General features: G+C 40.7%; 1 protein-coding gene across 4 annotated transcripts in view; it reads left to right on the top strand.

Moving 5' to 3' along the window:
* The first annotated feature begins 10374 nt into the window (after window positions 1–10374).
* The window catches only part of RTN4 (reticulon 4), a 66788-nt gene continuing 62352 nt past the window's right edge, over window positions 10375–14810 (top strand). For 2 of the 4 annotated variants that reach the window (XM_024118543.3, XM_028497179.2), the window contains exon 1: window positions 10392–11203. In XM_024118543.3, coding sequence (XP_023974311.1) covers window positions 10642–11203 — 562 coding nt within the window. In that variant the 5' untranslated portion in view covers window positions 10392–10641. Of the gene's footprint in view, window positions 11204–14810 lie in introns of all 4 variants that reach the window. The other 2 variants (XM_024118545.3, XM_024118544.3) reach the window with 2 other exon arrangements.

Here is a 14810-nt window from a genome sequence, read left to right as displayed (position 1 = left end):
ATCTTTCTGAGCTGCTTATCCCAATATTTGATGTTGGCACTAGAGAGAAATTAAAGGCTAAAAATAAACAATAAAAAATGATCTTGAAGGTAGATCAGAGTGAGAGTCATTAGGTTTAACCCCCTGATTCACAGATGAGGATATTGAAGCCCAGAGGCTCCTGAAGGTCACCAAGCTGGGGATCTAGAATCTTGCTCTACTGAATCGTATTTTCTTCCATATCTTATTCAAAACTTGTACAAAAGGTGAAGAATAGTTGGCACTGAGTTGTACACTTTAAATGCATGAATTGTATGGTATGAGAATTGTACCTCAATAAAGCTGTTTAAAAAAAGATTAATGGCGGGGTTTCAGAGGTTCAGCAATGAAAGTGCAATACGCTTAGGAAACATTCATTTAAAATAATAGTTTCTTTTTAAAAAATTGCACAGTACATAGTCACCTGAAAACAGCAACTAGCCCCAATTCTAAGATCTAAATAACAACTTAAGCTAGACTTTGGTTTTTTTTTTTGCGGTACTCGGGCCTCTCACCGTTGTGGCCTCTCCCGTTGCGGAGCACAGGCTCCGGACGCGCAGGCTCAGCGGCCATGGCTCACAGGCCCAGCCACTCCGCGGCACGTGGGAGGGGCACGAACCCGTGTCCCTTGCATTGGCGGGCGGACTCTCAACCACTGCGCCACCAGGGAAGCCTCTAGATTTAGTTTTATTTACAGCACTATCAATTTCATAGAGATAGAAGGTGATTTAGAGAAGGAAAATTGTTTAAGAAATAGTCTTAAAACATTGACTGACACCCAGAAAAGTCTGCACACATTTATAAGGTTAAGTTAAAATGTAAACTCTTAAATAATGCTCTATCATGGAGCTTGAAGTACCGTACTGCAAGTTCACCTTTCCAGAGGACAAATTAGGTTAACAGGAAACTTCGTGTTTTTTCTGTTCTTTCTTTCTGGAACTCTTATTAGTGAGTCACAGGCCTCCCAAATTTATCTTCTAGCTTTTTCATCTTTTGTCTTCTGTATTACATCTTTGTCTTTTTTAAGAAAAATAATCAGCTTTACTGAGATATAATTTTTATCCAACAAAGTTCACTCATTTTAATCATATAGTTCAATGAGTTTTGACAATGTATATAGTCGTGTAACCATCAACACTATCACTCCAAGAAGTTCCCTGTCCCCTCTGCAATCACTCCCTCCCCTCCCCCTCCCCCTGGTGGTTTTGCCCTTTTAAGAATCACATAAACAGAATTATAGGGTATGGAGGCTTTTGTGTCTTGCTTCTTTCATTAATATAATCCTTTTGAGTTTCCTCCATGCTGTGTATATCAATAGTTTATTCCTTTTCATTGCCGAGTAGGATTCCAAAGCCACAATATGTTTATCCATTCATTAGCTGTTGGACGTTTGGGGTGTTTCCAGTTTTCATTTCTCCTGGATAAATATCCAGGAGTAAAATTGCTGAGTCATACCATTAGGTATGTTTAACTTTGTAAGTAATTACCAAATGATTTTCCAAATTGGTGGTACCATTTTATACTTGCAAGAACATTCATTATGTATTCTTGCCAAATTTTATAGCTTTGACTGTTCTATTTATGTCCATGATTCATTTTGAACTAATTTTTTTATTATGATGTGAGATAAGGATCAAAGGTCGTGTGTGTGTGTGTGTGTGTGTGTGTGTGTGTTTGCATATGGATGTCCAATTTTTCCAGCACAATTTGTTGAAAAGACTATGCTTTCCCCACTGAAATACTTTGACACCAGTGTAAAAACCTGACTATACATATGTGGGTCTATGAGTCTATTTCTGGACTCTATTCTGTTCCACTGATCTACTTGTCCATTTTTATGCCAGTACTACACTGTCTTAATTATTGTAGCTTTATTATAAACCTTGAAGTCAAGTTGAAGTCCTTCTAGTTTCTTTAATTTCTCTAGCAATGTTTGTAGTGTAATGGTCTTGGGCATATTTTGTTAAATCCATCCTTAAATATTTCATGTTTTCTGAGGCTATTGTAAATGGTGTTGCTTTTTTTAAAAAAGAAAACACTTCAATTTCCATTTGTTTGTTACTAATACATCTTTTCATTCTTTTTTCTATTTCCCTGGGAAGTTTTACAAATGAACCTTCCAACACTTTAATTTTTTAAAGTTGCAATTAAAATCTTTTTGATGTAGTAAAATGAAATTTACCATTATAACCACTTTTAAGTGAGCAGTTCAGTGGCATTAAATGCATTCACATTGTTGTGCAACTATCACCACTATCCATCTCCAGAACTTCTTCATCATCCCATAATGAAACTCTGTATATACCAAATACTCTCAAAATACTAACTCCCCATTTCCACCTTCCCTTAGCCCTGGTACCCACTGTTTTACTTTCTGTCTCTATGTGTTTGACTATTCTAGGTACCTCATATAAGTGGAATCATACATTACTTGTCCCTTTGTGTCTAGTTTATTTCACTTAGTCTTCAAGGTTCAACCATGTTGTAGCATGTTTCAGAATTTCATTCCTTTTTAAGGCTGAATAGTATTCCATTGTATGTATATATCACATTTTGTTTTTCCATTCATTCATTAATAGACCCTGGGTTGTTTCTACCTTTTGGCTATTGTAAATAATGCTGCTATGAACATGAAATTGGTTTTAATTTGTGAACTCACTCATGTTCTTTGATTTTTTTTTCATTTTTGTTATTTCTGTTTTTTGTTTTATAGAGTGATATATTCTGTTATCTCCCTGTAAATATTAAAGTTTCTATGATGTTTTCTTCTGTTTTCTGTATGCCTCTGTTCCCTCAAGTTTCTTTTTCTGTTTATTTTCATTTTTAGCTTCCATGCAAGACTTTTGTGAAATGACTGGTGGCTCTTGTGTTTTGTTTTATGTTTAAGAGTAGAGAATTTTAAAAAATGGATGGAAGCTTTGTGGGGAGAAGGGGGCAGGTGGAGCTCATCAGGTCTTTTTACTGGGGTGCTCCAAAGGCCAATACTTTGAGAAATTTTCACTGGAACCATTTTGTTTCTCCACAACTGAATTCTCCAATTTCCTTTCTAGAGGAGAATGAGGTATAGGGGACAGCAGGGGCTGGGGGAGCAGTGATGGTGGGGCAGTGGTGATATGTTTAAGCCTTGCTGCAGGCTTTCTGGGTGTAGGAAGGGGACAAAGGGGCTAAGGATTCCTCTCTTACTTAATCCACTTGTTTTCAATACTAGCACCTCCAAGGGCTGAGCATCTCAAGGATTCTATGGCACAAAATGACTTACTTCTAGTTGATATTGCCCCTTGAGAGGTGTTTAGGTTATAACTTCACAGTCTGCTAAATCAGTAACTGCTCCTCAATCTGCTTTGTCTTCCAAAAATGTGTTGAAATATTTTATACACTGTTGTCTCCTCTGTTATTCTCTTTGTCTTTGTTGGTTAATACCATTTTTATCACTTTACTGACATTTTAATGGGGTTTTAGGAGGGAGAGGAAATGAACACATGACACACCATATCTAACTCATTAGAGTAAATAGTATTTATCATTTCATAAGTGATTTATGACATTACTTTTACCACCTGACAGGAAAAATTTCCACTCCGGACAATAAATAAAACTCAGATAAAATGGAAATAATAGATCATAATAAGTTTGTAGTAATAAAAGGAAAATGAATTTCAAAAAAGACACATGCAGGGCAATATACTACAGCATTTGCGGTGATGAATGTGTTCCTCAGTTCTCGGGAAAGTAGAAAAAATGTTGAATATGAGCAATATAGATCTGTTGATTAAAAAAAATCGTATACCTCATAAATATAAGTAATATATAAAAGAATCATTTATTGTTTAATTTTGTAATTTATACAGTTTGCTTAATCTCTTATTGCCTTTCTTTCAGCCATTTCCTTCTCTTTAGCATCTTCATTAGTGGCTGGTTAGTTACAGAAAGAGGCAAAAGTCTACCAGGCAATTCTACCACTTGTTATTGGCTAAGCGGCTGGAGTTACCAGTTTAATGAGGGTTTAAGAATTATCTGTGGCTTAAATTATTGTTGCTGTCCCTATTACTATAGATTACTTAGTGCTGAATAGAATTATACTTGGCACTTACTGTAATATTATTTTGAGTTCTGAGTTTAAGGTAAATGGAGAAAACAAAATGAGCACCTATTTAAAAACTGGACCTATTGGAGTTTTTTGTTTTGTTTTGATTTGTATTGTCTAGGAAAAGAAAAGGATCAGTGGAAATAACATTGTTCAAATACGTCCAGAGATACTTCATGTTGATCTTTCCCAGGGCTCTATTCTAGGCCTTTTTCTCCCATGGGCAGTAGACAGTATCCACCAACCTGCTTGGCCATCCTCTCCTTTATCCCACCATTTTTCCTCAAATATTTACCCATGAAACCTAACCAACAGGTTTAGCTACCTGCTCTCCAGACTAGAACTAAGCTCCAGCCCTAGTTTTCCAGCTGTCTCCTGATTATTTCTACTACTCCAATGTTCTTTAGGCAACTCAAGTTCAGCGTATCTAAAAACTTAGGTCATTATATTCTCCCCAGCATTACTCACCCATTCTGTGCTCCTCTCCTGACTTCTTTTCTTTAATAACGGCAGTACCAATTTACCTTGTCACCTAAACTTAAACCTTAGAATCAGCTTTTCTTTCTTCAGCCTCTCCATCCTATTAGTCACGAAATTCTATGAATACAACTTAAACGTTTTTCAAATTTATCTTCTCCTATTTCCTATGCTATTAGTTTAGGCTTTCATCAACTTCTGCCTGAACTATAAGCAATAGTTATGTTTCACTTAAACCAGTCTGTCTGTCTCCCTCTCTCTATTATATATTGATACATATAATATATATTCATACACATATGTATATACATACATACACACATACACACATATATGAATGTGTATACACACATATGTATATATACCTATATATTCTTATGTAAACTAGACTATATGTTCCTTGATGTTAGGAAATGTGTTAGATGCTCAATAGATTTTAGTTGAAGAAATGAATAATGTTTATTTTAAAGATAGTGACCACCTGGTTTCTATTTCCATTCACAATAAAATAACAAAATTTATACCTCAATGTTTAGGTATTAGGAAGAGTGGGATACCTACTAGAATGAGTTACTTATAACCCAGATAATTTTGTAAACTCTTCTTTGTAGTTCTTTTTTTCTCATGAGGACAGATTTTCTTTTATTTCTCTACGATGGTTTAGGAATTTCTTTGCTTGGATTTGTGATGCTTAGAACAACTGATCAAAAATAGTTTTTTTGCTAGATCAAAATAAATATCACCAGAGAAATGATGCATATTAAACTAGGAAGGAAATGCAGTATTAACACAGAGGACCTTTTTGGGCCTTATGACTTTCACTTGCATATTGTATGATTTCTCTTTGAAACTTGAAATTTTAATTTTAGGTCCAACTCTAATTGTCAGTGTATAACTAGCATGGCCAAAGACATTGATCTTATACTATTTATATGTCTGCTCTTATTACAGATGAACTTAGTGTATGTCAAGATGTTAGCCAGAACCATAAACTGCATTACACAAAAAGGTACATTTCGTGAAATCTAAAATCCCAGTGAAATGGTAGGGACAATGACATAGCAAGCTGTTAATTTTCCCCTTAAGAGTGCCCAAATGATGTTTTAGTCTTTTTTGAATACAAAGGTTGAATGTAGCTCATTGGTGCTCTTTGAACACAAGCAAGTCCTTCTCTGTAGGCAAAAAAGCTGTGATGCACAGCTTCTTGAAACAGATTTGTCAGGAATCTACCTTTCATCTTTCTCCCATTGCTGCTGAATCTATTCTCCAGTCTACATCCTACAGTATGTAGACAAGAGTACACCCATCCCACGCTTTTAACTCTCTCAGGGGGCATACATGATGCAAGGACAATTAACCTGTTCTATGTATGTATACCAGATTAGGTGTCAATTCGACACTCTACAATAAGGTATACGACCACAGAAATGGAATGGGCTATTTCCCTAAGTAGTGAGTCTCGCTTTACTGGAATTGTTCATGCACATTTGTGTCTGATTTGTTCAGTGCCGTTGTTCAGAGTCTTGAACAGTGCTTGGTGCAGAGTAAATAACCAATGCATATATATATATAATGTATGAATGAATTAAGCACATAATGGAAGCACAAAATGGCTGATGTTTCAGTTAGCTTTTGCTGCGCAATGGATCATCCCAAAAGGTAGTAGTTTAAAATAGTGATTCATTATTTATCATGATTCTGTGGGTTGGCTGAACATTCATTCTGAGATGGTCTCATATTTCTGGGACATCAGCTCTGTGGCTGGGACGGCTAGGTCTTTCTCTCCATGTCTGTCATCTGGGCCCTCAGCATGCCAAGAGAGAGAATGTGGAAGCTGTAATACTTCTGCTGGTTAGGCTTGGACATTTCCAGCATATGCTATTGGACAAAAAAGTCACAAGGCCAGATCCAGAGATGGGGAAATTGACCCAACCTCTTGATGGGTGTCGTTGCAGAGTTTGTAGCCATTTTTAATCTACCACAGATGGCCAAGTTTAAAAAACCTTCTGTAGGGAATTCTTGTAATGGGAGGGAGATTGGTCAAGCTGATTTCCCAGAGTTCTTCCAACTCTGAGATTCCACCAGCCTGAATAGATATTTTATAATGTTCTAAGAGATAACAGTTATTAACCCATTGTAACTGGAAACTTTAAACTTCTACATCTGGTAAGATAATTTCAAAGATAATTCATTGAATAATTATTTTCTATTATTATGACCTAGAATTTATACTCTTCCTTTAACCATTTCAAATACCTACCAGAATGTTCTTGTTAGTGAGAGTGGTATTTACATCTAGTTACCCTAATGTGTCACTAACACTACTTTTAATTCTGGTACAGCAGCAACATTCTCCTTTCCTTATGCTTTGTTGACCATTCTATGAACACTGGATAAGCTCTTTATTCTTATTCATCCATCAAATACTTAATTTTTTAGAAGTCACTGAGATAACAATATAAAATTCTTATTTTTCTCCTGTGTCAGAGAAGAGTGCTTATATGATTGCCTCAATATTTAATGCTATTTACTATTAAAATTATATATCTACCGCTTTTATGTAATCATTCTTTTATGACAATTTTAATAAATTAAAGATATTCCTTTGTGACTATTTTAGTAATAGCAGATACAGAGATATATGAATGCAGAAATATCATATAAGCAACTTACAATTAATATGTTAAAATCCTGTGAAACTTTCCATTAAGGAGTTTCAGAACAATCACAGTAGGAAAAACAGTATGGGGAAGACTGAACTGCTGATGGCTAAATTGTGATTTAATAGAAAAGTTTATACCATAGAATTTTGCTAGTATATTTTTGTATACGTATGGACTTAGTTGAAAAATCATGTATGTTTTTGATAATTTTTGACAAATATTTGACAAATACTTGAAACAGGACTGTTTTAGTTATTATTGAGGAATCTGTTTTGTTAAAAATTTTTACTTTGGCATTAAACCTCTTGCCCCCAAATTCTACACTAACACTTCTCTCTTCCTACTCTTCCCAACCCTTCTAAAAACAAATAAACAAACTCAAAGCAACTCACAACAATTTTCTAAAAATAAAGCCAGTTCATCTCTGTGGGACTGATAAGTCTTTTTTTTTTATAGATTTAATTAATTAATTAATTAATTAATTTTTTGGCTGCGTTGGGTCTTCTGTTGCTGTGCGCAGGCTTTAGTTGTGGCCTGCGGGGGCTGCTCTTCCTTGCGGTGCAAGGGCTTCTCATTGTGGTGGCTTCTCTTGTTGTGGAGCACAGGCTCTAGGCGCGCAGGCTTCAGTAGTTGTGGCACACGGGCTTCAGTAGTTGTGGCTGGCGGGCTCTAGAGCGCAGGCTCAGTAGCTGTGGTGCATGGGCTTAGTTGCTCCGTGGCATGCGGGATCTTCCTGGACCAGGGCTGGAATCTGTGTCCCCTGCATTGGCAGGTGGATTCTTAACCACTGCGCCACCAGGGAAGCCCTGATAAGTCAGGTCTTGAATGTATTGTTGATAACTAACCTGATCAGGTAACATTGCCAGGAAATCTTGTTCTACCTTTCCTTTAAAAGAAAAATAATAAAGTTTATTTATTAGTTTTACATTTACAGAAGAATTGAACAGAAAAGAGTTCTTATACACTCCCATGCCCACCTCCCAATCGGTTTCCCCTATAACTAACATCTTGCATTGGTGTGATGAACCAATACTGATATATTACTAAAGTCCACAGTTTACATTACGGTTCACTCTTTGTGTTGTACAGTTCTGAGTTTTGCCAAATGTAAAATGTCATGTATCCATCATCACAGGGTCATACAGAATAGTTTCACTGCCCTAAAAATCTCCTGTGTTCCACCTATGTGTCCTTCCTCCCTCTCCCCAACCCCTGCTTTTCCTTTTTAATACCCAAATTGAGCCTAGGGTAATATTAATTAGTTGGAGCTAATAATTTGCTTAAATAACCCGTGATTCCCCATGGCAATCAACATTTCCTTTTTTTAAAAAAAATTTATTTATTTATTTATTTATTTTTGGCTGCATTGGGTTTTCGTTGCTGCAGATGGGCTTTCTCTACTTGTGGTGAGCGGGGGATACTCTTTGTTGCGGTGCATGGGCTTCTCATTGCGGTGGCTTCTCTTGTTGTGGTGCATGGGCTCTAGGCGCGCGGGCTTCAGTAGTTGTGGCATGTGGGCTCGGTAGTTGTGACTCGCGGGCTCTAGAGCACAAGCTCAGTAGTTGCGGCGCACTGGCTTAGTTGCTCATGAGGGATCTTCCTGAACCAGGGCTCGAACCCATGTCCCCTGCATTGGCAGGCGGATTCTTAACCACTGTGCCACCAGGGAAGTCCCAATCAACATTTCTTAATCGTCAATTCAGACTAGCACTGTTCAATAGAAATAAAATATAAGCCATATATATTTAAAAATTTCTAGATGATGCATTAAAAAGTAAGAAACAAATGAAATTAATTTAATAATATATTACACTTATCCCAATATAGCCAAAATATTATCAATCCAGCATGTAACCAATATAAAAATTGAGATATTAAAATTTTTTTGTACTAACTCTCAAAATCTAGTGTGCATTTCAAACTGACAGCACATCTCATTTCAGATGACTCACATTTCAAGTGCTCAGTAGCCAGGAGTAGCCAATGACTAAGGTATTGCAGGCCTATACTGTGAGCAACTTGAAAGCAAGCTAACCTCCTCTCTCCAGGGCCTCCAGATTAGGCAGGAAGGGAATATTTTTGGAAGGTATATCAGAAAGATAAAAGGGATCTCTAAACCTCTAGATGCTGATACTTAAATGTTCTGCAACCACTTTCTTTAAACCCTCCAGTTCTGGAAAAAGTAGAATGGGGATTATGCTCATTCTGGCATACCAAAGAAATGAGTATGTATTTGGCTTCCTGACTCCCAGAAAGCCTGAATCATCCGAAATGTTGACTCATGAGCCTAAAGTGACTGAAATATAATGTGAATCAAATTTGCCCTCCAAGGCATCGTTCTCTTTCCACTTTCCTCTCTCCCCTTCCTCTTTGGGTGACTCATCCTTCTACCAAGTAAGAGTCCAGTAGCGGGCAGATCCCAAAACCCTCTTTGAAGGAGATGAGCAGACTTTCAAATGGTCTGCCCCAGTCCCTAGATCGTCCAGCCCAGCTGTTTTGCCTACGTCATCCAGGATCTGCAGTTTAGACTGGGACTGATCTTAAAACTGTCAAAAATATTATTTTTGCTTTTAAGGTGGTGATGGTAGTAGTGATAAGGTGGTTTGGGAATTTAAGTTTGAAAAAAGACAATCTTTTATTTCAAAATCTAAAATTTAACGTATACTTCAATCCTTAAGGCTACTCCACGGTCCCGTTATTTAGTACCTTTCTGCGCTCTGGGTTTTTTCCTTTCCTGGGAGGAAAGTTTCCACTCCCAGTCCCCCAGATAACGCCCTTCCGGTGGCGCGCCAGGAGCGTCTCCGACACCTCAGGGCAAGCAGGCAGCCGGCTCGCTTTCCCAGTACTCTAATTACACAGACTGACCTCCAGCTGTGGGTAAGGCCAAGGTCCCAGTTCGACCCTCAACTACCCTAGGCTGACTGTGGGGTTCCCAGCTCCAAACCCCGCCCATCGAACCCAGCCTGGCCGGTAAAAGAGAGGAAGTGCAGTAACACCCATCCACTTGCGTCTTTTTCCTTTTCCGTTGGGCCGGCTGGTTGCCCGTCAACTCTATCTCTTAGCCGATTGGCTCGCTCCCTCCCGCGTTAGTGCCTGCCTCTCCCTGGCAGGAGGGTGAGTCACGCCAAACTGGGCGGAGAGTCGGCTGGCCTCTCTCCTTCGCTCGTCTGGGCGGCGGCGGCGGCGGCGGCAACTGGGGACGGGGCGGGTGGCGCATCACGGGCGCGGAGGCAGGAGGAGCAGTCTCATTGTTCCGGGAGCCGTCGCCACTGCAGGTCCCTCGGCTCGTTGGGCCCTGCCCCTCTCAGTCCTCCCCACCCCCCACAACTGCCCGCGGCTGTGAGGAGAAGCGTCTCCTGCGGAGGCAGCAGCTGCAGCAACATCTCTCCCCCGCCAGCAATGGAAGACATGGACCAGTCGCCTCTGGTCTCCTCGTCCTCGGACAGCCCGCCCCGGCCTCAGCCGGCGTTCAAGTACCAGTTTGTGAAGGAGCCCGAGGACGAAGAGGAAGAGGAGGAGGAAGACGAGGACGAGGACGAGGACCTGGAGGAGCTGGAGGTGCTCGAGAGGAAGCCCGCCGCCGTCCTGTCGGCGGCCCCGGTGCCCGCCGCCGCCGCCACCCCGGCTGGCGCGCCCCTGCTGGACTTCGGCAATGACTTCGTGCCCCCGGCGCCCCGGGGGCCCCTGCCGGCAGCGCCCCTCGCCGCCCCGGAGCGGCAGCCGTCTTGGGATCCGAGCCCCGCGTCGTCGGCGGAGCCAGCGCCCTCCCTACCCTCCATTACCGCAACCTCGCCCTCCCAGCTCTCTGAGGACGATGAGCCTCCAGCCCGGCCTCCCCCTCCTCCCCCGGCCGACGTGAGCCCTCAGGCAGAGCCCGCGTGGACCCCGGCCGCCCCTGCCCCCGCCGCGCCCCCCTCCACGCCGGCCGCGCCCAAACGCAGGGGCTCCTCCGGCTCAGTGGGTGAGTGCCGCGCCCTTCGCCTCGCGCCGCCCCTCGCGCCCCTCCCTCTTTTGTGCGCGGCCCCCAAAGCCTGCGCCCAGCCTTCCTCTCCGCCCGGAGGGGGCTTTTGTCTGCGGACCTCGGGGCGAAGGCGCCCCCGCTGGTGGGAGCCGCGGGGAGCAGGGTGGGGCGGCCGAGGAAGCCCGGACTTGTTCTTTATTGTCCGTCTGGGTGTCGGGGAACACGTGCACCCCGCCCGCTCCCAGGTTCTTCTCTCAGGTCTCCATTCCACCGCGTCCGGGAAGTTAGGAACCCACCCCTTGCAGGAGCTGGGTGTGTATCGAGGAACTAGGGGTGCAGATTAATCGGTCTGGCTCGGTTTCGGGGTGAGGATGGAAGGCTTTGGCGGCCTAATCTTTTGTCTACCCGTCTGGGTTGCTCCAGGGGAAAAGACGCAGTTTTGCTGTTGGTCTTTGCCTGCATTCACCTCTGGTCCCCTCCTCAACCCTCCCTCGGCTGAGGTGGCCCCATGCGCTTCACCCCCCACCTCCCCCCGCTGGTCCAGTGGAGAACGTCCACTTTGACCCGACTGCAGTGAAGGGAGAGCGCCTCCAGTGGTGTGGCGCGTGGAGAACTGGGGAGAGGAGTTCTGGCGAAGGCCTGCCACCGCCCAGCTTACCGAGTTGTGATGTGGCGTCTCCCCCCGCCTCCCGGCTTAACCGAGCCAGGGAAGTAGGACCTGGGCGTCGTGTTCCGAGGGGGCGCAGTGCTGCCAGCTCTGCCGCAGGGTCGGGAATTGCTCTTAGGGTGGACAGGTTTAGCCTCTTACGACATCGTGATTGAATCGTAGAGAAAAAAGGAAAAGGCAAAATGGTTGACATTCCTAAAGAAGGGGAAACCTTTGGATTCCCTATCGGGAATAGGCCAATTGAATTTGTGACAGATTTACCAAGAGACTTAATGAAATGTTTTGAGACAGACGTTTTAGTTTATTGGTTAGAAATACTACTTCGTAGAAGTAATGTTTTAGGTCTGCAGAGACAAATCTGCATAGTCTGTAAATAGTTTTCAAATCTTTTCATTCACGAGCATCTGATTGTGTGTTGTTGTTATTATTATTAGGGACATTGTTTTATTACCCTTTTCATCTTGGGAAACTATTTTGGAAGAGAAAAAATCAAGTTCGTTAGAGATTGAGAATTCATCTTATTAGACACGTTAATTAACTTATTAACAAATAGCTTGTTACTTTTGGGACAAAGTGTCCAACTAGTAGTAGGATTTTTATGTATAAAAGGGCAAGAATCAAGAATCAGGTAGTGTAACAGCCTGCTGAGAAATTGTCATAGCCTTGTAAGATTTTAGAAATGGTTCTTTTTCTAGAAAAAGGAACTCAGTGGGAGATCACGGAAGAATTTTTTTCTTCTTCAATTCACTCCTGCTCTACAGTGGGGAAGATAAGCCAATAGTGATGTTTCTGAATAACATTTTGATATTGACATACCCCAAAACATTACTCAAAACATTAATCACTACACTAAAGATATTAGAATCTGAGGAGTAACTCAAATTTTCCTTTTTCTGGGTAAAAACACACATTTTAGAGAAACTAAGGTGAGGTAGAAAAATAATAAATAAGAAATTTGCAAATGATAAATTTAATGATTAAGAAAAGCATACTAATTTGTCATCTTGTATTCCTTCATGGAAACAAAGAAAAGAGTTCTGTTCTTTGAACCTTGGAGATTCAGGAGGTGACAGCATTCTCTTGGAATTTTGACTTTTGGAATACTAAGTTTGGAAGACAAAGGAGAAAGTATATTGCCTACTCAGCGACTCTATCTTACATAGTTCCCTAATTCTGTATTGATGTTGCCTATTTGGAAAGTTTAGTTCCTTTAGTAAATACAGGAACATTATGGTTTATGGGCACAGATAGTTAAGGCATTTCACTGAGTCTAGGTTTCTTAACGAGCTCATTCAACTGATTATTGATTACCTACAAAGAGGCACTATTCTAAGCTATGAGGATATAGCAATAAGCAAGACACATGTGTTCCCCGTGGGGGGAGCACAGATAATATGCACATAATTAAGGGAGTCAGATTAGTGTTAAGTGTTATGAAGAAAATAAGCAGAATGATGGTGTGGAAAATGACTGAGATGTGTGGGAGCCTTTTTAGTTTTTAGGTAGGGAGGCACTGAGAGAGGCCTTTCTGAGGAGGTGAGATTTAAGCTGCAGATATAAAAAATTTCCAAGAAGCTTCTAGGAGGCAAGAGCCCTTAGGCAGTAATAAGCTTTGTATGTTTGAGAATCTAGTAAGAAGACTAGTGAGAAAAACTAGGGAGAGAGTGGTATAAGGTGAGCGTGGGGAGGTGGACTACACTTAGATCATTTGAGGTCTCTAACAGGCCATGGTAAAAAATTTTGCTTTTTAAAATATTGTTTATTTTAGAAATGTGCTCCTTAAATATTTATATTGGGTTTTTGGAGCAGAAATGTAGTTTTGAAGATTTAGAGAAGCTAAAAGGACTGATGTGAGTAAGACAAAGAGCTGAGAAATGTGCAGAACATGGTTAGAAACATAGAGCAGTCTGACTGGAAGAGGGTTTATGTTAGTGAATATGGTAGATCCCTGACAGTTGTGTATGTAACATTGTTGTTTACCCTATTTTTTGAGTAAACGCTGATTTCCCTTACTTGGTAAGTTGTAATTTTGCTGTTTGCTGTTGTGCTTGGAGCATCCCCATTGCAATGAAGTAACTGAAGTGAGACTGAAACCTCTCCCCTGCTGACCATTTTTCTTGGAGAAACATTGGCTTCAGGTTAAAAAGGTGGTTGGTTAACCTAGGCTTTGAGGATATGCAAACATTCATTAAAGATGGCATTGAGTTGGTCTCTGGACATGTTCTAAGCCAGTGTTAATTAAGATTGAATATGTGTGGTAGATCTGGATTCTGCAGGGTGTTGAATGCCAAATTAAGGAATTAGGGTTTTATCATCCTGCTTTTATCCATGCTCTGCCATTCACAATTGCCTTTGCTTTTGGCAATTTAAATAATGAAACAATGTTTTTGTTGTTGTTGTTTCCAAAATATAAAGTTATTTCATTATTTTTCATCCTTCTGAATTACTGCTTTAGACATTGGGAAGCCACTGAAAATTATTGAACTGAGGCATGGCATCATGAAAGCAGTGTTAGAAAAGTGATTTGGTGACAGTATTCAAGATAGGTTAGAAAGAAAAATAGGGGAACTATTTAGAAATGTTACACAGTAGTTCTGAGAGAGGTGAGTAGAGCCTGAAGTAGTTCATTACTAGTTCATTCAGTGAAAATGGAATACAGGGAGGAATATAAGAAACTCTAGGAAGCATGATTTTTTTGGCTCTGAATCTCTATTTTTATACTTAGGTTAATAAGACGTTTTATGAAAGCAAAGTTGATAGGACTTGGAGGCCATGGATATAAATACAAAGAAAAGAATGTTGATGCTTATTAAATCAATTTCGGAGATTGTCCAAAGTTGTTGTTGCAATGGAAGCTTGTTTAGAATTGAATATTGCTCATAAGTATAGGTTATGGCTTAAGGATTAAAAATTATTAGTCTTTTACAAAGTCATTTATTA

This window comes from Physeter macrocephalus, chromosome 12 (genome assembly GCF_002837175.3).
Source record: "Physeter macrocephalus isolate SW-GA chromosome 12, ASM283717v5, whole genome shotgun sequence".
Classification (NCBI taxonomy): domain Eukaryota; kingdom Metazoa; phylum Chordata; class Mammalia; order Artiodactyla; family Physeteridae; genus Physeter; species Physeter macrocephalus.
Note: the sequence above shows the minus strand (reverse complement) of the source record. Positions and strands in the feature narration are given on the sequence as shown.